Genomic DNA, 27,351 nt, shown 5'->3' on the forward strand with positions numbered 1-27,351 from the left:
AAAGTTCTTATGTTCTTTACTTTCTATTGCCTCATCCGCATTAACAGAAACACTACGAATGATCCGATATAATAGATACAAAACATCAATTGAACTCCTATCTAAAACCCTTTACAGCATTAAGCATGTACATATAATACTACAATCTAACCGCTAATGGGATTATATTTATCAAAGTTAACTTTTATTGTTTTGTTGTTAGATTTTGACAATTTAAAATTTTTTAAGCATTCAAGTTATATGGTTCACATTTTGGATGAACGTTTGTTATTAACTTTAGAATATAAAAAGGTCCACTAGTAAACTATCTCTTCTTACTATCTTTAACTGCATAACAGAAGGACCAATATGTAAAAACTAGTCTAAACAGTCAAAATTAATCTTTTGGTTTTACTGCATCTAGAGTTGGATGGATAAAATATGGGACTAAAGCGAGTGGAGGTGATGAACTGATGATGAATGGAGTGACGAAGCAAGCCTGTGGTCCTTGTATAAAAAGTATAAATAAAATATTGCTGGATTATTATTAATAATACTTGATCGTTAAACTCCAGATTATATATATTTTCTTTATTTACTGGATTCGAGTTTGAACTTTGAACTTGGAAGAGTGGGTAAATTTACACCTTGTAGAAACACTATACATATATTGATGACATTACTGTTACATTGTTGACTAATTTATCCGTCTTTTGCTCAATTTATTAACCTAAACATAGATGAGTTATTAAATAATGAAAGGGTTAGTATTTTTTAAAAATAATAATTACGTTGATAATTCTGATTTTAACTTCCACCTTTACAAGTAGGTCAGGCTACCCACTAATCTTATTACAAAAAGAGTCCACAAGTGAATTAAACAGAAGAAAAAAATAAAGGCCGTAAGAACGAACGAACTCACATCAGTGACAACAAATAAGGCGGCTTGGATCAAAACTAGTCTGGTTCGCATTTTATACTGCCGCCAGAGAACCGAATCTGAAGCTGAAGCTGAAGTTGGAAGTTGAATTGAAAGCACGAGACAGAGTATTCACAAGTCCAGCGCAATGAAGCCAAAGGAACGAATCATTCCCAGTTCTACATCATCACAGTACAGTGAGAGTAAGAAGGTGAAGGTGAAGATACTAAGTGACACCATTTATCGAAGTCTAGAACCTCAAAACTTCACGAGTTCAGACCACCAGACTTTAATAACCAGGATTTCAAAATACAGTGTTTAGACGCAAAATGGCAAATCATTAACCATAAGGATTAATATCATATCAATTCATATATCCCTAACAATCTGAATCTAAGACACCAACATCACATATCTTCCAAGCAAAGCAAATCTAAAAACCTTCATGGAAATCCAATTTCGCATGCGAATTTGCACCTCATGTATATATACAATTTTGTTGTGCTGTGAAAAGCCAGTAAGGCACACAAGATAACAAAGGAGAAAGTCTAACTCAAGATGACAAACAACATTGAATCACTACCTTTTTATACCTCAATCTGTGCATAAAGACTTCTTCGACCGACGCCCCCTATCTAGTTCCCGTCGACGCCAATTCAACAAGATTAACTTCACATCATCATCCTCAATCAGTCCTACACAGTGTATTCAGAGAAGATTACATTTTGTCCCACTCATACAACAATCAGAACAAATAAACAAACATGGATTTCAGAATCCATCCATTTTCAAATGTTAATACCTTTCAAGCATGTTCTGAGACCTTGTAAGCGTCTGAAGAAACGTTACCCATCCACAAACCTGGGAAAAGAACCTGAAAAAAACAAACACAAGCCACAATTTTGTTTGTTAGGTCATGTTGAGTGGAGATTCATGGAGAGAGATGTGTGAAATCAATCTTACATCGAGCTGCTTCTGAACGTTCTTGGCTCTCTTCTTTGGTCTTCTGCTAGGTTTTGATCCAGTCAACGCGTAGATATCTTCATCTATCTCCAGCTTCGAAAGCGAGATCGATAACCTCGGTTTCTTCTCTTTTCTCTCCGTCGTCGTCGTCGCCGCCATCTTAGCATCTACGCCGTTCCTGGATCGAATCGACTCAGTTCTAACCGTTCCAAGAGTTTTATTCTCCGGTAATGAACCGTTACAGCTCTTCAATATCCCACCGGCGTGTCCAATCGAACGCTTCTTCGTCGGCGGTGGTTTCCTCGGCCTCAGATTCCAAGTCTTGGGACCAAACTCGTCTGCTTCTTGACCACAACCATCGGAGATCCGTTCAGCATCAGCATCGATCGCCGGACCAGCTGAATCATCAGCCGCATGGACGGCGGGAGGGTTATTATTATCAGTGTAGACGGCGGTGGTGGCAATATCAGCTGTATCTTCGTTGTTCTTGGTGCGGATCCGGATAAAGATCTTCGATCTACCGTCCGGCGTCGTTGACTTCGTCCCGGATCGATCTGCGGCGGAATCGCTCTTCTTCTTCTTATCCGGTCTCAATTCGAAAGACGAAGAACCCGAAGCTTCGTTTACATCCTCCGTCACCAAACTCCCTTTCCCAGGGTTAGGTTCACGAAGCGGAGATCTACTCGATGCTTTGCGGAGCCTATGTGTATTGGCGTGATTCATAGCCCATCTGAGATCAGATAACGGAAAGTTATGAAGCGGATGAGACTTCACCGGAGAAGAAGAAGCTGCTGCTGCAGAAATCTGTTGCTGGTGCCGTCTAGAGGTTTCACTGACGGTCACCACCGGCGGCGGTTGTGGCGGCGGCGCCGCATCTGAACCATGGATCGGTGGAGGAAACGCCATGGATTGACGGAACATCTATAATTCAATTGATCGTGAGAAAGTGGAAAACCCTAATGAGATAATGAGAATTCAAAAAACACACAGAGCCAATGTTGTGAGAGAGAGAGAGAGCATCAAGGAAGGAGAGAGCGGCAGTTATGTTATTTTACTCATGATACCTCAAACTAAACCAAAGTGTTAACAAAAAGGAAAAAAAGGGGATAAAATGACTATGTTACCCTTCCTATATCGTCGGATTTACTGCCGCTACCACACTGAGCACAAGGGAATCCAAACGTAACACGCACGTGACTTGCACGCACTCCAATTGCTTGCTTTACAAGACTTTAAAGCTGAAAAATGTAGTCAAAACTCTCCGCCGGACGTATCTAACAACGAAGCTCGATAAAATAATCACCGGCACGTGTGCGATTTGGTCCCACTTTTGCAATCAAGTCATTACCACTACACACTGACAGGTGCTGGTTGACCGGGAAGCTCAAAACCAACCAAACCAAATGCAACAAGTTAAAGTTGTCTGATTAAGAAAAAAGTAGTATATACAAAAGTTAACTGTAGTCTCTCACTTTCATAATCTCTCAAGAGCCCCAAAAATGGAATATACTGAGTGTTGTAGATAAGTTATTCCCACATCTAACCGGTAACCCACAAATTATCCAAAGTGCCCATCATTTCTACATCCCGCAAACAAACAAACGTTTCCATCTGCAATATCCACAAGCTGTTGTAAGATTTTTGCAACGTTTTTAAGTTGAAACAATAAGGTTCTTTGTATTCTTCAGGTTCAGATATCTGAGGAACCTCAAGGGCATATTTCTCCAAGCTTCTGCAAGATCCAAAGAGTCCTTTGTTCAGTTAGGATACAGTGTATCTGGTTTTTCTGTTGGAGAAGCGTTCAAACCAGTGTTTCGGGATTGCTGGATGAATCCCATATAAACGAGCTATGAAGGCCTTTTCGCTCGTAGCTACAATGCTTGCAGTTGAATAGCTTTTCTCGCTCAACCCTTTCTCCACAAGCCACTTATGGAATCTGAACCTTGGATTGATTCTGTTCTCCAGGTCAAAACATAGATAAGCTGGAAAAACATCTAGGTATTCCAAAGAATCTCCCATCTCGCCACAGAGGAACCTTAGCTTATCCTGTATGCTATGCGGTTTCTGGTTCAAGATCTTTGGTGCTGATCTTATCAACATACATATCTTTGACAAAACGATTCCATTATTTAGTAAGACTTGGAATCTATCTTGTAGCTCTATGGCGGTACCATGGACATGCTGCAGAACCTTCATGGTTATGCCGTTCTCGCCAAACCCTATTTCATGAAGAAAATCCAATTTTTGAACATGGTGTGTTTTGGTTCTTGAGTTTTGAAGCTCCTCCAAGCCTTCTTGATATTCTCTGTCTAAATCTTCTTCGGGATCCATCAACGAATAGCTTGCAAGTAAATGATGATTCCCATTCTTCAATCTATCAAAGGTCCTTCCATGTAGATCTAATGCTCTTAGCACATAAGGCAGATTCTTCAGTTTGTTTCTACCCAAAACGTATGGGTATTTCTGAGCAACACCATCCACTTCATCCTGGCTCAATCCAAAATGCTTAAGCATTCCCGTAACTGAGATCACCGGTTTCTCAAGATCAAAATCCATGATATCAGGATTTCGAAGAATCAAAAGAGCAACATCTTCTTTCCTAACACCAAACCTACAAAAATATTCCACCTTTCTCATCAGAGCTTCTTCAGAGTATTCAACAAAAACTGACTTATTTCTACACATCAACTCCCACATCTCTTCATTCTCACAACCCAAATCGTAAAAAACCCTAACTTTCCTACTAATTTCGTGCCAAGACTCAACATTTTCTTCAAAAAGATGCAATGAATCAAATTCATCAAAAAGCCTCTTCAGCTTAACAAACAAACAACGCATATCCGAACCCAATTCACCACCTCCACATAGAGTACGAGGCATCGCTAAACAAACACCAATCACCGCAACAGAAGTGAATCCCATATCTTTAAACTTAAACAGCCTGGATTCAATCTCTCCAGGACTCTGCACAAAAACAAACCTTTCCTCTTTATACAACTTACCAAGCTTGTTCCAAGGAAACCCAAATTTAGATAAAGCACAAGCTGCATCCAACACACTCCGATCCTCATAGAAGAAAAATTTCTTCTCAGGCAAAAACTCGTTAACCTCGCTGTAATTAATGCCAATGCTCTCGAAGAAAAACTCGAATTCGTTAATTGGGTGGTAACTGAGATGCTTCCGAAGCGATTTGGAGAAAGTGGGAACAGAGAAATCAAGCTTAAGGATGAGGTTTCGAATCGAAACCGAGGCGTTCGTGGCAATGTGTTCGGCGTGAGTGTAGGAGAGAGACCTGGTTGTGTGGAGATAGTCTGTAATGGCTTGCTGGGCTTGTCCGATGGCTAGTGACTTGTACTTGGACGGCACTCTTCTATGTTTCGCCGCCGCCGTACTAAAATTGTGAGAGATCGATGAGAACTTCAATCTAACCATAAACATGGTCCAATTTGGAGGGGGATTAGGGTTTTCTCCACCGGTGTCTGTTCTTTTTTTTCCAACACCGTGGCCGTCTATACGTTTAACATAAATTACCGCAGGACCTAGGATTTTTCAAGAAATTACTCTTTTGCCATAGGCAGTTCGAATCTTATAATAAAATTGAACCGGACCAGAATGAAAATATATAACCGGGAGAAATATACTGGTTAAGTAGATTGAAATGTTCTCATATTTTATTGCATCTCACTGTCCGCACTCTCTTTACAATGAAAAATAGAGTAATTACAATGTTCTCATATGGCTTTGGACTACCAGCAGGAGATAACCGTATGGACCAGAACAGAATCTCACAAAGTTGTTGACAAAACTACTGGGCTTCGTTTCTTTCTTTCTCTCTAGTTTATTAGTTTCACTTCTAAGAACAATTCATCATCTTGTTTTTTTTTTGTCTTTTGATAAAACTCAGTAAATCACCTTTAGTGTTTTATCAAATGTTGAATGTAGCAGCATCGCTTACATATATTAAGGCTATATGCCTTCTTTTTTATCCGTATATACATTGTTTAACTTTTGTAGCCGAAGCTATATGCCTTCTTATCAAAAAGAGACTAGAAGAAAAAATGTAGTCAAGTACTGTCGAAATGTTGCTAGTAATCTAGTATTATCATTATGCATAGGTTTATTTCTAGCTTAAACCTCTACATTTTGACGGGAAATGTAGAAACTCTCAAAAAACTCAGATTAAAACTAGTGAGCAAAAGGGGAAAAAGATGTCTTGAGGAAAAAGTTAGGGTTTCCGCTCAAGAACAAGTAAAAGTAGAAAATTAGGGTTTTTTGTATTAATTGCTGGATGCTTTACAATGGAGAAGTCTCCTGAGGTGTCTGTATTTTATAGGTTTTAACCATAGTTTTTAGGTTTGTTTTGAGTCTTTTATTGAGTCAAAGTGTGCTTTTAGAGTCTTTTTGTCTTTTATGAGTTTGTACAGGTTCTAGGTTGCTTATGAAGGAAACTGAGTGTTTTGGGGATGAAAACAAGCATCTGGAGTCATTTTGGTGAAGACTGATCGGACTAGCAAGCAGATGGAGTGAACACAGAAAAAGCATCCTGGATCGGCTGATCCACATTCGGATCGACCGATCCCGAGCCCGACGCAACTTTTCCTTTTTTTGTTTTAAACCGACTTTTAGGGTTTTATTTTGATATTTAAGTTAGAGGCACGGTCTCCAGAGACATAAGCTTTATTTTCTGAGACTAATTTGTATTGAGAGCAAAAGGGAGAAGATCTCTAATCCTTCTTGACACTTTGGAGAAGATTTCTAAACCCTATTTTCTATCCTTTTGCAATGCAATTATGTTTTCTTCATCTTTGATTTGCAGTTTCTGCTTCTCCATGTCTGAGTAGTTTAACTGTTGGGTTTAGGGTTTCAGAAGGGTTTCCATGATTAATTGATGCCAGATTTGTTAGATTAGGGATTGATCTTATTGTTCTTCATCTATAGTTGTTCTTAATGCTTAAGCTAGATTGATCACCTAGATTAAGATCTTAGGTTTAATTCATCGGGGCACCAAAAATGTTGTTGAGTTGCTGGAAAAGAACATAGGTGAGCAAGGTGATCCTTAGCCAACGACAGTTGAAGTTGAGGCACCTTGTGAACATAATCAAACTTGAACTTATTGCTTGCTAGGATTGTTTAGATCCAAACGACAGTTTAGAGATTTATCAATTCCTTGCATAGACAGTAGGTTAGTTTTACATTCGAGATTTGAGTTCAAGAACGGTGTCTAATGCTTTCCCAATTTATCATCTGAATTCGTGATCGTAAACCCTAAAGATTCCTTACGCCTAATACCTTCACTTGATTTACAAACTTTCATTTAATTTCTGTCTTTGATCGGTTACTTGAAAAACAATCTTTCTTATTGCTTTAGCTATACTTGATCTGTATAATTTCATAGTGCATCGCTTGGTCTCTGTGGATTCGACCCTGAAGTGCTACGACGACACCACTAGATCGTGGTTGAGTGTACTTTGGGTTATTGATTTAACTTTAGATCAATTTGGCGTCGTTGCCGGGGACCAAAAAGTTGCCTTTGAAATTTTAGATTCACGTTTAGTCTAAGGTTTATTTTACCTTTTTTTTTACTGACTTGTTCTTGCGTTCTTCCTATTTCGTTTCAGGTGCATGCAAACAAGAAGCCACAAGCCTACTGATTTGCGTAACCTGCGAAACAAGGAGTTAGCACAGCTTGAACGCGAAAACCACAAAGCAAGAGCCCAGGCCAATCCTATGGCTGACAGAGATAACACAGGGGCTAACCCGCCCAATCCTCAGCTGGGAATCGTCCAACAACAGCAGAGGCAGCAAGAGCAAGCTGTACTGAATCCACTTGCAAGGCAAACCACCTTAAGGGATGAGGATGCTCACAACAAGCTATTTGCGAATCGGTCTGCGATTCAACCTCCTGCTCCTGCGAGACAAGACTATGAGATTAAGCACAGTCTCATCAATTTGGTTCAGAACCGTGTGTTTAATGGACTAGCATCAGAGAGCCCTCTGGACCATATTGAAGCTTTTGAGAGATTGGCTAGTACAACAAGGTCTAATGGAGTTCCATATGATTACCTCATGTTGACTTTGTTCCAATTCTCTTTAGGAGATAAGGCTTTGAGATGGCTAAATCTCTTGGACCGAGGATCACTTACCACTTGGGAGCAGTGTGGAGCAGCGTTTTTAAACCACTTCTACACTAAGTCACGATCAGCTATGTTAAGGAGCAAGATCACCACCTTCTCACAAAGTGGTACAAAGTCTTTTTGTGAAGCATGGGAGATATTCAAGGAGTATATGAGGGACTGTCCTCATCATGGCTTTTCACAAGAGAATCTTATGAACATCTTCTATGGAGGAATTGACCAGAAGTACCAGATGGCACTCGATACTGCCAGCAGAGGAGATTTTTCTACTAACACTACCGCTGAAGCAAACCTCTTGATCGAAAACCTTGCAGCGAGTAACAGCAATCATAGCCATGAGTATGATCGTTATGTGCGTGTTATTAGCTCCGTGAATACAAATGTTATTAAGAGTCTCACTGCCAAGGTAGACCTTCTTTTGAAGAGAGATCAGCAAGTTGTCAACATGTGCGATGGGCAGACATGTGCATATCAGCAAGTTGGAGTAAATTCAGGTTTTGAGAGGACAGAGGAGCTGAACTATGTAGGAGGACAAGGGAACTATCAGAATCATGGGTTTAATCAGAATTATAGAAATCATCCTATTCTCTCCTACAGAAGCACCAACGTTGAGAATCCTCAAGATCAAGTGTATCCTCCACATAATCAACAAGGTAACTTCCCACAAGGATTTCAGAACAGAGGTGTTGGATTTAATAGCTCAAATACCCAAGGATACCACGCTCCATTTGCAGCTCCACAAGATAACAAACTCGAATTGATGATGTAAGCACTGTTGGAGGGCCATAAGAAAAGTTCTGCTGAGATTAATGTCAAGATTGATAGCATGTACAATGATTTGACTGGGAAATTTGAGAGGTTGAGTTCACGTGTTGATTCCATTGATAAGAGAGTCTCTGCTATTTCTTCTAACTCTAAGAACAAAGAGTCATGCAATGCTATAACACTCCATGGTGGGATCAACTCATTTTTGGCTTCCGCAGAGACGGGATCGATCAATCCTGAGACTAGACCAGCTGGTCCCATCCATTCTGATAATTCGAGTTTGATCCCCAGAGAAGTTGGATCGACCGATCCCACTTATAGATCGATCGATCCCGTCATTGACGAAGAACTTGTCTCGGAAAGTCTCAGATCGACCGATCTACATATAGAACGGTCAGTCCCTGTTGTAGGTATGGAAAATTCCAGCTCGTTTGTCTCTTATACAGATGCTAAGGAATCACTTCTTGTGGAACCAAAGCCCTATAGGCCACAAATTCCTTTTCCAAGAAGACATGTGAAGAAACCTCTGGATGAAAAGAAGTATGATCGGTACAAAGAAGTTATGAGTGAGTTCACAGCTGACATTTCCTTTACAGAGGCAGTAAAGCATATCTCTTTGTTTAAGAAGGTTTACAATGATGTTGTGGTTGAAGAAAAAGATCTGGTGGAGGTTAAGGCGTTTTTGGCTCTAGAGAAGAAGAACATTCATGCTCCAGCTTTGAAAAGACTACCCAAATTAGAAGATCCAGGAAAATTTGTTGTTTGATGCTCCATCTTAGGAGTGAACTTTGAGGATTCCCTTTGTGACACTGGATCCAGTGTGAACGTAATGTCTAAGGCTGTTGCAGAGAGGTTGGGGATTGATGATATGAAGGCTTCTAAGGTCTCTCTTAAGTTTGCAAATGCTGTTTCCACAACTCCACATGGTTTCATTAGTAATTTAGATGTTCGAGTTGGGAGTTTCTTGGTTGCTACAGATTTTCATGTTGTAGAAATGAGCGAAGGTTCTATTATGCCTTTGATTCTTGGGAGACCTTTCCTAGCAACAGTGGGAGCAGTTTTTGACTTGCCTAATAAGAGGATAACTTTCTCTAACATTGATGATAAAGTCTTCTACAAGGCAATCACTGCAAATGAAGCTATACGACATGGCTCTTGTCTAGTTGTAGAACATGAGTAGAAGGTGGATGTCATGACAATGGGAGAGAATGGTGATAAGAATGAGGTCAACGAAGTCCTGGATGGAGACACTCATTCTTCTAAGAAGAGTTCTAAGAAGGTTAAGAAGAGAGACAAGCCAAAGATAGAGAGAGTAATACCAGATCTTCACATAACCTTGGTACCCCAGAAATATGTTACAACCATCCTCACTCCGGAGTTTAAAGAAAAAGGCCAAGAAGCAATGGATGGTATGCTGAAAAAAATTCTGGAGCTTAAGCTGACGAATGGGAGAGCTTGTTCTGATATGAGTTCTCATTCTCCCATCACTTGACACCTGAAACCACGGTCAAGCTATAGACCTTAAACAAGCGCTTATGGGAGGCAACCCATGGGGTTTGTGCTGGTTTACCCTTTAATTTTTATTTGTCTTAGGATTTTGGTTTTGTTTTTAGGATTTATTACTGTGAAATCACGTCCGGTTTTAAGTGTTTACAGGAACAGGTTCCAAATGCAGAAGATGCGAAATTTTTTGTTCCATGAGCTTTGGATCGGTCGATCCTCCTTACAGATCGATCGATCCCGTTGGTTTGCTGCGGGTATCTCCAAGTTCAATAATGTTGCAGATCGGTCGATCCCACCCGAGACCGATCGGTCCCCACCCTTGCCAACACCACTCCAACACCAGATGCGAAATCACCGGTTTTTGTTTCTTGTCCTTACTTTTTCTTTTTCATTTTTCTTATTTTCTTTGTGGGATTCGTTCTTTTCTTGGTTTTGCACCGGGACGGTGTGAAGTAAGTCCGGGGGAGGGATGTCTCCAAGTTCCTAATATTGTTTTCTTTGGCTGTTTCTTTTGTTGAGTCAGTTTGTCGTGTCTAAAAAAAAAAAGAAAAAACGAAAAAATTTGGGAAACTATGATCATTTCTAGGAATCTTTTGCTTTGAGCTAACACTCTTATGATTGCTTTAGTACTTTTGATTTTTGAATGAAGCTTGGAATCAACATGAGCAGTCTCAACACGCCCCAAAAGACACTCGCCAAGGAGAACACTAAGTTGAACCAGAAGTTGTCTCTAGCTTTGATATGACTTAACCGGATTTAACTTCTTACCTTGGGGCTTGGTATACATTGGACATGACTCCTCCCTTCAAGCCTCACGAGACATGCATCTCCTTGCAAAGTATGCTTCCCCTCTCTCTTCCCTTCAGTACTCAGTAAAAAAAAAAAGAAGAAGAAAGAAGAAAAGGATATAGGTAATAAAAGAAGTGAACCGCGGGTCGTGCGTAAACCCGTGCATCTTTCGGAACTCATGGAAACCTGTCCACCAGAAAAGAGCAAAGGATTGATAAAAAAAATAAAATGATACCCTAGAAAATTAGGGAGAAATCAATCCTTTGGAAGTGAGAAAAGAGAGAGGAAAGGGGGCATAAGAGGAGGTCGTGGGCGATAAAAGGTTGAAGGAGTCAATTAAGTTCAATGATCGATACTCCCATGGTAAGACCGCACTCTTTTACTAATCTGATGTAGAGAGACAACGATGGGGAGACTGAAGGTTCTCTAAGGTCGTGGAGTTCAGAGTAGGGAGTGTTGATCCTAATCATGGGTAAAGTACAGAAAATAGTTCTTGATTTGATGTGATGAAGAGTGCAAAGAAGAGGGTCCAAAGAATATGTGAGTTTCCACTTTCAAACCTTTTCTTTGTTCTTGAGTTTTTGTCTGTTCTTGCTTGAGGACAAGCAAAGATTCAAGTCCGGGGAATTGATGTGTCTGTATTTTATAGGTTTTAACCATAGTTTTTAGGTTTGTTTTGAGTCTTTTATTGAGTCAAAGTGTGGTTTTAGAGTCTTTTTAGTCTTTTATGAGTTTGTACAGGTTATAGGTTGCTTATGAAGGAAACTGAGTGTTTTGGGGATGAAAACAAGCATCTGGAGTCATTTTGGTGAAGACTGATCGGACTAGCAAGCAGATGGAGCGAACAAAGAAAAAACATCCTGGATCAGCTGATCCATATTCGGATCAACCGATCCCGAGCCCGACGCAACTTTTCCTTTTTTTGTTTTAAACCGACTTTTACGGTTTTATTTTGATATTTAAGTTAGAGGCACGGCCTCCAGAGACATCAGCTTTATATTCTGAGACTAATTTGTATTGAGAGCAAAAGGGAGAAGATCTCTAATCCTTCTTGACACTTTGGAGAAGATTTCTAAACCCTATTTTCTATCCTTTTGCAATTCAATTATGTTTTCTTCATCTTTGATTTGTTGTTTCTGCTTCTCCATGTCTGAGTAGTTTAACTGTTGGGTTTAGGGTTTCAGAAGGGTTTCCATGATTAATTGATGCCAGATTTGTTAGATTAGGGATTGATCTTATTGTTCTTCATCTATAGTTGTTCTTAATGCTTAAGCTAGATTGATCACCTACGCAGGATACCGATTTGCCAATTAGCCCCAAACAGTGTTTGTAATTTCGTTGCTGCTCTTATTATAGCGGCCGAAGTGGGAGTTGAGATCGGAGTCCAATGTTTCGAACAACTCTCGAGCTTCAAAATTTTGAAAAGCAAAGAGAATTGGGAGGTGAATATGAAACCGAAGCATAATTTCCTCCGTGGCAAAAAAGTTAGCAATTTCAAAAAGTGGGCTGCCCGCTATTTCTTTGTTCGTGTCTACCAATACTCATTCGAGAATCCGCTGGGCATCCATCAGAGAGTGTGGAATGGAAATCCGGGTAGACTTTTTATTTCCCGTATGTTTTGATCGATCACGCACCTCTAACTCGTTTTAACTTCTCGTTTTTTGTTTCGAGATCGTCCATACTGTCCAACACGCCTAGCCCGCGGTTATCAATCTGTTCGAGACGCACTACTATCCAACGCCAATCGACAGTGGGAGTTCATCACTCGAATTCGTGTCGAAAGAGCGATGGGCAAAGCGAGGACAACGTTCCCGAGTTTCGCGAGTTCGCTAGGGTAAACTTTGAAGCCTGCCGGATCATGCGTAATCGAGGCTAGCGCCCTCAAAATTGTGAATCCGAACTCCCTCAAAGAAGTTCGATCCGAGGAAGCCCCCGTTCAAGATATTGAAGAACATATCGACATAGTCGGATTAGAGGACTCCGTTGAAGCAGGTGACCCTCCTTTAATTCCGGATGAGGCCAACCCCCTGACTACCGAACAGAATGGCCCTCCGTCTGAAACTAGGGAGAGAAGACAAAAGAAGAAGAAGAAGCAAGATAAAGGGAAGCAAATCGGGGATCCAGAATTGCAACCCAGGGTGAATCACAAACGCTTGGCTGACGATGCCGGGTTGGAATCTGCAGATCGATTTCGTCTGAAGAGGGGAAACGACAGAACTGATCAATTTGCCTTTGACTATTTTGGTGATGGTCCCCTGGTCACGAGCCGAATAGCTTCCGGCGAATCCCATTTAATGGTCTGCATAATTCCTTTCTCTTAACTTGTTCGGATTTTGTATAGGCGAACTGACGTTTCTTCGTGTTTTCTCTTTTTATTTTATTGAACAGACTGCTGCTAAGATCAACAAGCTGACTCAGCTGTACGACAGGCGGCTGAAATCAGTTTTGACTTCTGGATTCGAGTTCGATAAGGTAAAATAATGCTTAGAACATGCTCGAAAGGTTAGTAAAGCCAAAGACGAGAGGATCAAGGAACTGGAAGCTATTCTCGCCGAAAAAGATGAAGTCATTGTGAAATCCGAAACGAGGATTGACGAGCTGGGTTCCAAGGCACTTACTCTCGAGGACGAGAAGTCCAGTTTACAGCGGGAGTGTGATGAATTGAAAACTAAGCTAGATGGCGAAGTCAACAGGCTTTGCCAGGATCGTCTGGAAAAAGTGCAACGGACAGCAAAAAAGGCACTAACCCGATTGGATAGAGTCAAAAAGCTTATCTCCTTGAGCAAAGTAGGGTAGTTTGCCCCAATGAGGATATGCTGAACCAAGCGTTCTGGATTCAGGAGATAGTGCGGTATTTGATCCGAGAAGGGATAGCAATTTCTGAGGAGCAGATCGCGAAGATCGACGAGAAGAAGGCTCAGGTCCAGGAAGATGTTGATGCGCTGGACGTGATCGAACTGGGAAAAAATGATCTGGTCATGTCTCCTGATCAGCTTGGCTTCGGACTTCTCCATCCTGGGATTATGGTTCCGAATTCCGTTCGTCACCAGCACGGATCCAATGCTGCCACTTTTCAGGCTAATCTGTCGGATGACTTAGATGTTTAACTGTTTTTATTTTTAATTAACCTCGAACTTTGTTGGACCCGAGGTCGAAAATTGTAATAACATTTCACTTTTTATTATGCAACAAGGAAATTTTGACGAAGGGAAAAGTTATTTTCCTATTTCGCGAAATGGGAGATCCATCTCCAGGGGCCAATATAAGTATCCCAGATTTCTCTCTGATTCACGAACTCGAAACGAAGAAAAATTCACAAAGAATGCCAAGCTCCGTCGGCAGTGTCGATTCCCAACGTTTTCGAATTTGAAGGCTATCGAAAGGGGGATGCCTTTTTATCCAAACATTCAAGCTCCATCGATGCTGATGTTCCGTGTTAGTTTGGAAGCGAGATCGGAACTGGAAACTTTCCTTGTTCGGATCGAAGAACGCCATGCTGACTATCGCAGACGACTTGCTATAGTGGAACAAACGCGCGACGATTTGTCACACAAACTCAAGCTTCTTGAAGCTCATCCAAGATTTTGGATCGAGAATGGTCTCGACAGAGTGGCTGCTATGCCATCGTGCTTTACCGAATATTGCCGAGAAAGCTACTACTCGGCGAACTCGGTGCCAAGTGAGCAGAGCTTTTCTCTGAGCGGTGAATTCAAGCCATCTGAAGTGAAACCCTTCTATATGAACAAACGGGATGACAACATAGAGACCGCTGCGGCGTATGCCTTTGTTCATCAGGTAACGCTCTTATACCTGACTTATAATGTTTCCTCTCCAAAAATCCATCATAACTAAAAATGTTTTGCCATCAACCATCTCGATGAGGCCGAACAGAAGATCAGGGCCTTAGAGTCTCGTCCCGACGAATGGGAGAAAACAGGACTTCAGCGGATATGGCCTATGCCAAAACGCCTGAGAGCAGATACTCGGAAAATTACAGCTGGAATTGCCCTTAGTTCCGAATAACTGATGTTCTTGCTGTTAGCGATTTGAATCACTTTATATTAATCACTTAAGACGAGTTGCGTAATAAATAAAAAACTTCATCCAATAAATGTACAAGAAGCAGGACGTCTCCCGGCTTATATCAAGTCTTTTTTGTGTTTTATATGTGAAAGTAACCATTCTCGGCTACGAAGAGATGAATTTGTGAAGAGGGACTTTTATCCTTAACGGAGTGTGTTTGTTCGGAGGGCGAGATGTTGGGCTCGACTTGTCTCTTTTGTTTTAAAGTTTGTTCGGAGGGCGAGATGTTGGGCTCGGCTTGTCTCCTTTGCTTTAGTTCGGGAATCGGACAGCGAAATTATTATTTGGATTCGGCTAACAATTCCGTCCGAACTAAAGGTCGGCTGCGAAATAAAAACCCTGGGTTTGACTTACCCCTACCAATAAAATTTAGATGCTGGGTGTGAAATAAATACTCTTGGTTCGGCTTATCCCTGCGTAAGTAAGTTTGTGTGTTGTGAGGCACTTTGATCACATGGCCAGGGGGTCAACGATTGAGTTCAGATCAAACTAAAATAGACTTTGGATTTTGAATATTCACATATATATTCCCTTTTTTTTTATATAGACATGTGGCGAGGAACATTGAATGCTTGCACGGTTTTTAATAGCGAATCTCGGGACGGCGAAAAATCTGCGGCACTCTGATTAGTGAATCAAGGGCGGTTGTTCTCGAAATTCAAGTATAAATAGAGGAAGAGTTGGATCTTAAAAAAAAATATGCCAGTTACTTCCCGATCTGCCTGGTTGAGGAAGGCCCGAGAAAGGCTAGCTGCCGCATTTAATGGTCGGGATGCGAACTTGCCAGATACCTCCCCTGTTCGAGAAACATGAGATACACCCCGATCTTGTGAGTTCGGTTAGATTCCCGAACCCATCGTGCCAGGAGTGTCTCTTTTACAATTTGAGCTCCGAGAGTACCGAACTCGTCGTAAAAGAATGGGTGCGTATATCAAGGCGCTTCGTCCGAAACTCAAAGAGTTGCATCGATTCTACCATTTGGAAGCGACCATTCAAATCTTTAACGGGCTTGTTGACGAGGGTTTACTCCCGGCACAGTCGATGCGGTGAAACATAGATCGCCTAATCGCCGAACATGCGGCATGCAAAGAAATCATTGACCGTATGGAGGTGCCCGATTTCCCTGACGACGACCGCGAGCCCCTGGGAGAGACTACTTTCCCGTTCGTAACCGACGTCTGTGCCTACCGAGCTTGTCTGTAAAGGTTGATCCGGTTCGTCAACTATCTGGAGTTGTCGGGTCAGGTTTTCCGTGAGCGCCATCTAGTCGAGGGGCTATGCGCCTTCCTGGAACACATGATGTCGGAGGGTACCAGACCGCCAGTTGGGAGGCTAGAAGCCTTGCAGCGGGAGCGAGAGATCTGGTGAACTTCGGTGAACGAACTGGCGGTGGAGGAACCGTTAGAAACCGATCTATCCGGCTTAGCTCCTATCCTGAGATTGCAGGACCGTCCATAACGGTAGAGGGCTTGCGGCAAAACTTTTGGATTGGGCTCCCCGACAGGAAGCTTGCCGCCTAGGCGTCTAATTGCATGTCTCTATTTTTTTTTTTTTTTTTTTACTAAAAACTTTGTTCGATGGCGATATTGCCGAACTGAATGTAATCGACTCACACTCAATGAGAATTCCAACTCTTTTTCTGTTTTAGTTAAGTTGTTTTTTTAGTGTGTCTAACTGAATGCAATCGAGCCACATTCAATGAAAATCTCGACAAAAACAAACTTTATTAAAATTCTAGCTGCATTCGTTCAATCTTTAACAAAAGATGAAGAATTGCCTACGTACCCTGAGAAGGGATCAAGCCAGTCGTAGTTCGTGGTACAAACGAAACATAAGTAGAGGTTGGGTTCCCGAATCGCCTAACAATAGTAGCGTTTTAAATGTGTTGCATTCGAGGAGTTCCGAATTGGTTCTCCAGACATGGTCATAAGCTCGTAAACACCGGGGCGAACTGCTTTGGATATGAGGTATGGCCCTTCCCACCGAGCGCCGAGTTTACCGGCGTTGAGTTCTTTGGTATTCTTGTAAACTTCGCGTAGGACCAAGTCACCCTCGCTAAAATGCCGCTGACAAACAGTCTTGTTAGAATACCTAGTTGTCGCGTCTTGGTAGTGTTGAATCTGAACTAAGGCCTGGTCGCGTAATTCTTAGACGAAGTCAATTTGATCAACAAGCATGTCGAGGCGAGTGCCTCGATCCCATATGCCAGAGAAAAAGGGGATTGTCCTGTAGATCGCCGAGGGGTTGTTCGGTAAGACCATAATACACCATCAAGTTGATTTGCCCACGCACTGTTCGTCGCCTCGGCTTGACCGTTCCCTTAGGAGTATCGGGGGGTTGATGTACTTAGGCGGATCTGCCACTTACTCAACAAATGCCTGGTAATGAGCGAAGTGAACTGCGTACCATTATCGGTGATGATCTCGTAAGGTAATCCGTGACGACATATGATGTTCTTCCAAATATAGTTAGTCATGTCCAAAGATTGGATCTTGGTGTATGACTCCGCTTCGACCCATTTGGTGAAGGAATCGGTGAGTACCAGTATGAACCTCTTGGATCTTGACGGCGGCAGAGGGCCTACAAGATCCATGGCCCAACGCATGAAGGGGTACGGAGCCGTAACAATACTTAGTAGTTCGGGTAGAACGTGACTTTGGCAAGCTTCGTAGTTCGCCGAAAAAGCTTTGCAATTAGCAATCATGGTCGGCCAGTATTAAACATCGTTCTTGATTTTTAAAGCAAGCGCTCGTCCACCTGAGTGGTTACCACCGTCGCCTTCTTATACCTCCATCATGATTCTCTCGGCTTCTTCGCGACTGACGCAGGTAAGGAAAACGCCGGACGAGCTGCGACTGTATAGGTTGCCATCCAAGAGAATGTATCTAGCACTTCGAGCCTTGAGGCGCCGGGCTGCCCAGAAATCTCGCGGGACAATTCCTTTGGAGATATAAAGCTTAATCTCGACCTGCCAATCATCAGGTGGTTTTGTGACATCCGTCAGATCATTTATTGGCTCGTCAATTTCCATTGGAACCGAACTGTCATTGATGACAGAGACCAGACTGGCTAGATCGATGTTGGGCGTTTCGACGCACTCGACAGGGATTGTGCACCGCAATTCTGGATCCGAGCAATTGGCCAAAGATGCAAGAGCGTCTGCCGATGCGTTCTCACTTCGCGGAATCTTTATTAGAGAAAAAGAAACGAACTCTTCAGATAATGTCCAGACCAATTTGCGGTATGTTCCCATTCGCTCTTTCTTAGCGTCGAACTGACTGAGTACCAGCTGGGAATCACAGAAACTTGCAGATGCGCTATTTCGAGTCCCCGTGCTAACCGGATCCCTGCTAGAACAGCCTCGTAGCTATCTCGTTATTGGATGCTTTGAAATTGAGCTTCAGTGCTTGTTCGAGTACTTTGCCATTTTGAGACTGGAGAATGATCCCCACGCCAGATCCCTGGTGAGATGACGATCCATCGACGAACATGGTCCAAGGCTCTTCCTTGGGTGTCAGATCGTCGAGCTCAGGGAAAAGGTCGGTAATGAAATCGATATCGTATTCTCTCAATTCAACCGCCCACTTTGCCATGCGTCCAGACTGAAGGGGACAATGGAGGATAGTTCGGAGCGGCTGGTCGGTAAACACGACGATGGAATGTGATTGAAAGTACGGTCGAAGTTTACGAGCAGCGGTGATCACGGCAAGAGCAAATTTTTCTAACGTGGGATATCTTGATTCCGCATCGTTGAGGGCTTTGCTAGTATAAAATATCGGTCTCTGGTCACCGCGGTCGTCTCGGACCAGTACACCGCTGACTGTTGGGCTGGAAACTGAAACATACAGGTATAACGTTTTGCCGTCTTCCGGTTTGACCAGCACTGGTTGACTAGTCAGGTATTCCTTCAACTGCCGAAAGGCGATCTCGCAATCATCATTCCCATGAAAATCCTTATTTCCCTCGAGGAGCTGATAGAAAGGAAGGCACTTATCCGTCGATCGGGCAATGAAATAATTTAGGGAAGCGATCCAGCCGGTTAGAGGCTGCACCTCTTGTTTGTTCTTAGGGGATGGGAGGCTGAGTATTGCTTCAATCTGTTTGGGATTGGCCCTTATTCCTCGCTCGGTAATAATGTACCCCAAGAAATCACACGAAGTGACGCCAAACATGCACTTCGTCGGATTCAATTTCACTTGGTATCGATCCAAAATGTCGAAGCATTCAACCAGATGCTGAACGTGTTGTTCCGCAACCAGAGATTTAACCAGCATTTCATCGATGTAGACTTCCATAGTTCATCCGAGCAGATCGGCGAACATCATATTGACCAGCCGTTGGTAAGTTGCCCCAGCGTTTTTCAATCCGAACGGCAAAACTTTATAGCAATAGGTCCCTCTATCCGTGATAAATGTCGTTTTTTCACGATCTGTTGAACTCATGGCGATCTGGTTGTATCCTGAGAAAGCATCCATGAATGAAAGCAATTGGTTCCCCGTTGTGGCCTCGACGAGTCGGTCTATGTGCGGCAAAGGGAAGCTATCCTTAGGACACGCCTTGTTGAGATCGGTGAAGTCCACGCAGACTCTCCATTTTCCGTTCTTCTTTTTTACCACGACCGGGTTGGCCAACCAATCCGGGTATTGGACCTCCTTTATTAGATCTGCTTTGAGTAGGCGCTCGACTTCGTCTTGGACCGCTTTCGCCCGATCCGGACCCAGGCGCCTGCGTTTCTGCCTAACTGGTTTGAACGTTGGGTCGATATTAAGCCTGTGGCAGATGACGTCGGGGCTGATTCCGACCATGTCTTTTGTCGACCAAGCAAAAGTTGAAGACCGAGACTGCAGGAAGGCGATGAGTTGTGTTTTAATATTGTCTTCGAGTTCGGCTCCCACCCCAACAGTTCGCGTTGGGTCCGTTGGATCAATGTTTACTTGGATTATTCGACATTCTGGAGATTTGAGTCGGTCTCGCTCTGGCTTGCAAGGAACGAAGAGATGGTCCTGCTCCGACTTGTAGGGACCGAGGTGATTTGATAGTTTTCCTTTGTTTCTTCTCGATGACGGAACAAGTACGGGCCATCCTTTGATCACCATACAGGATAGAGATCCCTGTTGGGCTAGGAAACTTAAGGCAGAGATGGTAGGTTGACGGTACAGCTTGCATCGCGTATATCTATGGTGATCCCAGGATAGCGTTGTAAATTGGGAGTGCATCGACGACCAGAAATCTAGTTTTTCGAGTCACTCCTCTGACACGAACTTGCAATTTTTATATTGCCCATTGACATTTTAGCGATCCCGTCGTATCCGGTCAGTGTTCGGTTCTCGAGCTTGATCTGCTAGGGTGTGACACCCATCTTCTCCAACATATGCCAGAACAGAACGTTTACGGTGCTTCCAGTATCTACCAAGACTCTTTCGACGTCGAACTCGCCCATAGTTACCTCAACGACCAGGGGGTCCGAATGGGGGTGTTAAATCCCTTTGGCATCTTACACGGTGAATGATATGGGATCCGAACATAGTGGGGCTCGTCTGAGGTCGCTTGCAAACTGCAAATCTGGCGTGCCCTCTTTTTTAGTGCCCGAACGGAGTCGGTGCAATCCTCTGGTAGGCCAAGTATCATGGTTATTCGGCCTCGATGAGGAGAGTTAGCTCGCTCAGGGTTCTGTCCTCGTTGTCTTTTTGGGGGAGCGGGTAGCTGGCCTTCCTGGGGCATCTCTTCTTCATGGTCGACAAAACCCTTATTTGCTGTCTGTGGAATGTGGTTAATCGGGTCGTTTTTTGCATAACCATGACCGCCTGCTCCTCGACCACCATTAGATCGACCGCCACGCCAGCCTCCACGGCGATCTCTCCCTCCTCGGGGACCTCGGGGTTGGAACACATCTTCCACTATGCTCGAAAGATATTTTCCATAGAGATAATTCTTCAAGTGCATACACTCGTGCGTGGAATGACCGAGTACCATATAGAAGTTGTAGTATAGTTCTTTTGGATCAGAGGACGACTTATTTTGTCCGTCGACTTCAGAAACTGCGTGAACTATCCCCTTCTTTCGTTCTTGAGGATCGTCGTGTTTTCGGGGCTCGTGGTATTCCTCCCGATTCCTGACTTTTATGGGGGCTGCTGGTGGTTCAGATTACAACTTTCGCGGCCAGCCGAGCATCTTCATCCTCCACGAGTGCAAATCGGGAGGATCAGTGTAGTGTGTCGTCGAGGTCTTTGGGTTCCGGGATGTTGAGGTCTTTTCTTAAGGCCGAACCGGGAATTAATCCTTTTCTGAAAGCGGCGATTGCGGCATCTTCTGGGACGGAAACGTTTGCCAGTTATTCTTTAAATCTGCCCAGGAAACTTCCAATAGGCTCGCCTGGTTCTTCTGCCATCTCCCAGAGGTCTGAACTCGTGATGCCTCGTTCGATGAAAATTCGATAATGCTTGAGGAAAGCTGTCATCAATTGGGTGAAATTATCGATCGAGTTTGAATTGAGTCTTGTGAACCAGGTTATGGCGGGATCGGAAAGACTATCGACGAAAAATTGGCAGTATACGACATCCCTCTGTTCGTCAGTAAACCGTGCCTTGGCCGCGGTTGCCATGAATGACGTCATGAAAAGGACCGGGTCTTCAATTTGACATTTGGTACGGCGGTTTGCAAGATACGTGGTGTAAAAGGGGTACGACGAGTGACTTCGACGATCCTGTCGATCTCAAGGGCTGTGCTAATAGCCCGATGGAGGAGAGAATTCATGCCGCGGATTTGCGACTGGATTTCCTCAATCTCGAGGCGGGGTCCCATGCTTGTCGAATGGGCGGTTTGGACAAACGGGGTCTCGCGGGTCCGTGAGTTTGGACCCGTCGGTTGGATGACCGAAGTCGCCAAGGGACGAGGATTTCCTCGTTCCGCTTGATTGACTATCGGTATGTCTGAGAAGTCGAGACGACGCGTGAGATCGCTTCTCCTGGTTGCAGGCGATTGCTCCGTGGAAAGTGGTGATAGGGTTGTCTGAGTCACAGCAGCGTCAACTCTTCGGTTAGTGTCGGAGATCATCTGGTAGATCTCCTTGGTCATGGTACCGAACAAGATTTTGAAATCTTCCGTGGAGACAACTTGCGGAATTGGTACCGGCATCGTCGCACGATCAGAGGAATCCTCGGTTCGGACACCAGGCTGATGTTCCGTAAAGGGCGTCGTCTTCCGGTTCGTTGGGTGTTCGTTTGAACGTTCTGCTTCGAGATCGTCCGGACGTTCACGGGTTCGCTCCATCCCCTGGTCAAGGGCATCTTTGACACCGTCCTCAGCTGGAGGTTCGTGACATCGGATACGCTTGAGGAAGTGCAATTTGCCTCTGTGTTGGTCATCGGAGACATCGTTGCTAGTTCTTGAGAAATTGACTTGTAAAGACGATTTTGCGTCCCCACAGACGGCGCTAATTGTAGAAATTGGGTTTCACACAATGAATTTGTTTGAAGGGGGAAACAAATTCAATAAAGTAATCTCTCAAAGAACTCGGATTAAAACTAGTAAGCAAAAGGGGAAAAAGATCTCTTGAGGAAGAAGTTAGGGTTTCCGCTGTTTCCGCTCAAGAACAAGTAAAAGTAGTAAATTAGGGTTTTTTGTATTAATAGCTGGATGCTTTACAATGGAGAAGTCTCTCCCCTTTTATACAGTTTCATTGATCACATAATATATTAACTTTTCTTATTGTCCAGAATGAGATATGGATAGTTCCCATCTCTTCCTCAAATCGGCCGTCGGGCGAATTAGGAAGTCGGCTTCTCATTGATGGGCTTAGCCTCTTTGTCCGAACAGGCCTTCATGTAGATCCTTAACCGGATTTCCGGTTAAGTAATCAATTTATTTTTCTAATTTAGAACGGTATGTTGGGGGTGCTAAATCCCGCACCAACAGAAAAGTAGTAAAACTGCAAATCGTTTGAATTCAAAAACAGAGTTTTTTAGTGAAGAAAGATGAAAACAAACAAACCCCATATTACTGCATGAATTCAAAACACAAACCCAAAGTCTTTTTATAAGAAAACAAAAGTATCATTTTAAAATACTTGTGACCTGCTGCTACCAGTTATCACAGAATCGGTATCAGTCTTGAGACGTGTCACACACCTTGTGGGCTTCCTTCATGCTTCTTGAAACGACTAACCGCTTTTGGAAGCTTCTAATAATATTTGGGGAGCTTTGAACTGACTTCCTTCATAAATTATATGACTTCCTTTCGACATCATGTTAGCATTTCCAAATATGTAATATAAATTTTCAAGTGTGTAATGTGAATTTTCATGTTAGCTAGAAAAAAAGAATTAAATCCCCCTTACCAAGGACATTGTCCACGCAAAGTGATCACTTAAATATATCATCAGGTGGGACAAATCTACAGATGCTCTAGTTTAGAAAAAAAAAAAGCAACGTCTTACAGTACTTTTAAAACAGTTTTGATGTGTTCAATTTACCGCGAATTGAAAAAAAAATTGGTTGAAAGTGAATTTTCTTAAATCTTAGTATCGTACAAGTACTAAGAGTATCATTAGTGGAGTAATCTTCTATGATTACTCTCATCTTAAAAAATTATATAATTAATACTAAATTAACTAAAGCAACCCTAAGAGTAACCATGCAAAATCACTCATTTACTAGAGAATTCCATTGATGGTTCTCTACCATATAAATAATATTTTTTTTTTAATTTATGTTGTTTAATTTTAAAACTTTAATTATCTAAAATGACGAAATAATTATTTAAATATTTTATATTACATAAAATAGAAAACAATAAAATTTTACAAATTTTGGAATATTAAACATATTTTACAAAATTTGGAATAGTTAACATATATTACAAAAGTTGAAATATTAAACATATTAAACAAAATTCGGAATAAGATTTATTTTGCGGTTGCCCCAAATTTTTGCCAGATATGCTCAATACGGTCTTTTCCAAATGATCATGCATTTGTGTATAGTTGTTGGCATATTTGTAGAATACGATAAATCGACTTGGGAACTTCCTTCTCCGTGATAGAACTCTGTTGGATAGTAGAAATTGTATTCATGTCATTCGTCTTCCATTATCATGTTATGCAGGATGATACATGCTCTCATTATTTTCCCTATTTTTCTTTTATCCCAAAAAGTGCGAGATTTTTCACGGTTCCAAATCGAGCTTGCAAGACTCCAAATGCACGCTCCACATCTTCACGACATGCTTCTTGATTTTGAGCAAAGAGTTTTGCTTTTCGACCACGTGGAAGTGTAATGGATTGGATGAAAATTGCCCATTTGGGATAGATACCGTCAGTTAGGTAGTACGCCATTTTGTATTGCCTTCCATTGACAACGTATAAAACTCTCGGTGCTCGGCCCTCTAGGATATCATCAAACACCGGTGAGCGGTCCAAAACATTGATATCATTTAACGTACCTGGTGGTCCGAAAAATGCGTGCCAAATCCATAAATCTTGTGACACCACAACCTCTAGTACGATAGTCGGTTTTCCAGATCCACGTGAATATTGTCCTTTCCATGCAGTGGTACAATTCTACCACTCACAATGCATACAATCTATGCTCCCTATCATTCCGGGGAAACCGCGATGTTCTTTAATATTCATCAATCGTTGGAGGTCTTCCGCTGTAGGTCTTCTGAGATACTCATCTCCAAACAGATTTATAACTCCCTCAACAAAATGTAGAAGGCATTTGTGGGCGGTTGTTTCAGCGAGTTGTAAATATTCATCCATCGCATCTGTCGCACATCCGTATGCCATCATCCGGATAGCTGCTGTGCATTTTTGAAGTGCTGAAAGACCGAGCCGTCCAGTAGCATTTCGTCTTTGTCTGAAGTATGAGACTCCATTCTCAATAGTATTAACAATACGAATGAACAATGGTTTGTTCATTCTAAAGTGACGGCGGAACATATCTTGAGTATAAGTCGGATTCTCACTAAAATAATCATTCCATAATCAAGTGTGGCCATCTTCGTGGTTTCTATTAATGTGCACCCTTCGGCCTATAGGAGCTGTTGGTACTTCCGGATGAGTGTAGTTGTATTGGATCTCCTCCACTATACTATCAACTTCCTCCTCTACCATTTCATCAATTTCTTCATCAGAACTCCAATTAGACATTTTTGTACTAAGTTTTATTTTGTAATGGAAATGGGTTTGTGAAAAGTATCTAAACTTTGTAACACAAACTTTGTAATGAAGATGTTATTTTGTAACAAAACATGTGAAAATAAGAGAAAAATAGATGAGAAGAATCAGAAGAGAAGAAACGGATGAGAAGCAAATGCAGTTGTGATAAACTTGTCCAATATATAGACTTACAAAAGACACACAACCAAATACAAAATTCACAGGTTGGAGAAGTCATGACTGTCCTTGCAAAAGACATACAACCCTTACAAAGGGCAAAAGACATACAACCCTTATAAAGAGCAAAAGACATACAACAAAAACAAAAGTGAAAAGCTGACACACATTACAAACAAAGACATTCACGGGTAAAAACATAAACACCTTCAACCCGTGATAACATTCAAACATCTTCCATTCACTTCACATCAAACTTGTTTCCCTTCACGTGACATCAAATTGAGTAGGCTGAGTAGAGAAAGGAGGGTTAAATTGAGTAGGTTGAGTAGAGAAAGGAGAGCTAAATTGGACATGGTGAGAGGTTTGTGCAGAATTAGCAGAAACGTTGGAATTTTTTTTGAGAATTCAAAAGATCCATGAAATTTTAAGAGTCACTACCAAAAGGGTTTGGAGAATCCATTGATTGTGTTGTAGAGAAAAGGGTAATGGATTAGGTTAGTGTTTGTTTATAGTTAACATTGGAGGTTTATATTGAGGTGAAGGTTTGTTTAAAGTTAATGAGTGGTTAGTACAAAAGAGATATACTTTTCAGTATATCTCTTTGAATAGACAGCTGGAAACTTTTTCAGGAAATCTTTAGGTTCAAAAGCACATGAAAGGTGTGTTTAAAGTTAAGACTAATTTCAATTTCAATCATTTTGGGAATAAAACAGTAAACTATTTTTTTTTTTATTAAGATTCAAATCAAATATCTCCTGCATTTGATAAAAAAACAAACAAACGGTTTATGAAAATTTTCATACGGTTAATTAAAATTGAAATGTGACATAAAAGGAACAAGTTATGGTTTATGAAAAATTTCAAACAATTGTTAGAAAACACATGAACAAACGGTTAACCCAAAAACATATCCAAGCCTAACCTAAGAACAAAAATACAATGACATAAAAGGAGCATACCTTTTCAAGTAAGAGATTCCACTCCTAATGTCAAGTTGATGAAGACCACTCTTCACCATCAAACCCCATTGTCCGGTTGATGTAAACCTCGCACAAAACAAGACAAAAGAGTGAATATTTATCACACCATAACAATTACAAAACATCAAACTAAACTCAGCTACACTCCTAAGAACAACACACATGTTACATTTAAAAAGCATCAAACATTATCACAATCAAATACAACAACAGCCGATTCATCTCAATACTACTAAAAAGACGACTCATACCTTTTCATCCGAAAACCAAATAACTCAAACTAAAATATTTGAGTTCCAGATACAATTACATTACAAAAGATTAGATCACTGTCTTGTAAACCTTTAAAGCACCAGAAACCGTAAAGTGTTATTGTTTGTTCTACTAGGATCAAAAGCATGGTTACCTCTACAATCTAAAACACAAAGACGGTTCATCCCTATACAATCTAAAACACAAGGAACAACTTTCATCTTATGAGACAAACAATCGATTTAAGCCGAAACATGTAATCTCTCCAAACAAATCTCAAAACCAATTGAACATCTAATCAAATCGATTTTAATCCTAAACCCTAACATTAACAACATGCAATAAGTAAGAGATGAGAAGACGTAACCTTCTCTCCTTATTCGTCTCCCAGTGGATCTTGCCGTCCGCTTAACACCATCAGAAGAAACCGCCACTGTCGTTGTCGCAGAAGGAGGTTGCTCGTCGTCACAACCGAAGCGTCAAATCTTCCGGGTTAAGCCGATCGCAGTGTCCTTCGCCTTCCTCAACCAAAATCTTCCTGTTTTAGCCGGAAAAATCGAAGGATTCGAGGTGAATCGACAGATTTTTCCGATTTCCACCGTAATCGCCGTCGATGGAGTCGAGTCGCCTTCTCTGTCGAGAGAGAAG

The 27,351-nt window shown here is 42.0% G+C and overlaps 1 protein-coding gene, 1 long non-coding RNA gene, 1 other non-coding gene and 1 pseudogene across 7 annotated transcripts; all 4 read right to left on the minus strand.

Annotated features, from left to right (window-relative positions):
• Positions 1 to 610: 610 nt before the first annotated feature.
• Positions 611 to 5,346, minus strand: LOC104749294 (uncharacterized). Of its 4 annotated transcripts, XM_087493123.1 has the most exons (6): positions 4,864 to 5,342; positions 2,986 to 4,472; positions 1,862 to 2,782; positions 1,701 to 1,772; positions 1,492 to 1,593; positions 611 to 1,077 (listed from the first exon to the last, which is right to left on the minus strand). In XM_087493123.1, exons 3-4 carry the CDS (start codon positions 2,780 to 2,782, stop codon positions 1,704 to 1,706), a joined length of 990 nt encoding a protein of 329 aa, XP_087349249.1. In that variant the 5' UTR covers positions 2,986 to 4,472; positions 4,864 to 5,342; the 3' UTR covers positions 611 to 1,077; positions 1,492 to 1,593; positions 1,701 to 1,703. The 4 variants fall into 4 exon arrangements, with proteins under 4 accessions (XP_087349249.1, XP_087349248.1, XP_010469189.2 ...); XM_087493122.1 differs by having other exon boundaries at positions 1,482 to 1,593; positions 2,986 to 5,346; XM_010470887.2 differs by lacking the exons at positions 2,986 to 4,472; positions 4,864 to 5,342 and having other exon boundaries at positions 1,862 to 2,928.
• On the minus strand, positions 3,266 to 5,299 carry LOC104749292 (transcription termination factor MTEF18, mitochondrial pseudogene; annotated as a pseudogene). The gene is made up of 2 exons (XR_015585187.1): positions 3,569 to 5,299; positions 3,266 to 3,472 (listed from the first exon to the last, which is right to left on the minus strand). The product of XR_015585187.1 is annotated as a transcription termination factor MTEF18, mitochondrial pseudogene (transcript).
• Positions 5,347 to 8,065: 2,719 nt separating the features above from the next.
• On the minus strand, positions 8,066 to 8,172 carry LOC147925019 (small nucleolar RNA R71). The gene has a single exon (XR_015585547.1). It is a non-coding gene; the product is annotated as a small nucleolar RNA R71 (small nucleolar RNA).
• A 17,274-nt stretch (positions 8,173 to 25,446) lies between these two features.
• LOC147925020 (uncharacterized) lies at positions 25,447 to 27,351 on the minus strand. The gene is made up of 2 exons (XR_015583534.1): positions 26,431 to 27,351; positions 25,447 to 25,759 (listed from the first exon to the last, which is right to left on the minus strand). It is a non-coding gene; the product is annotated as an uncharacterized LOC147925020 (long non-coding RNA).

The sequence above is a fragment of the Camelina sativa genome, chromosome 16, assembly GCF_030686135.1.
Source record: "Camelina sativa cultivar CO46 ecotype springtype chromosome 16, ASM3068613v1".
Taxonomy (NCBI): Eukaryota; Viridiplantae; Streptophyta; class Magnoliopsida; order Brassicales; family Brassicaceae; genus Camelina; species Camelina sativa.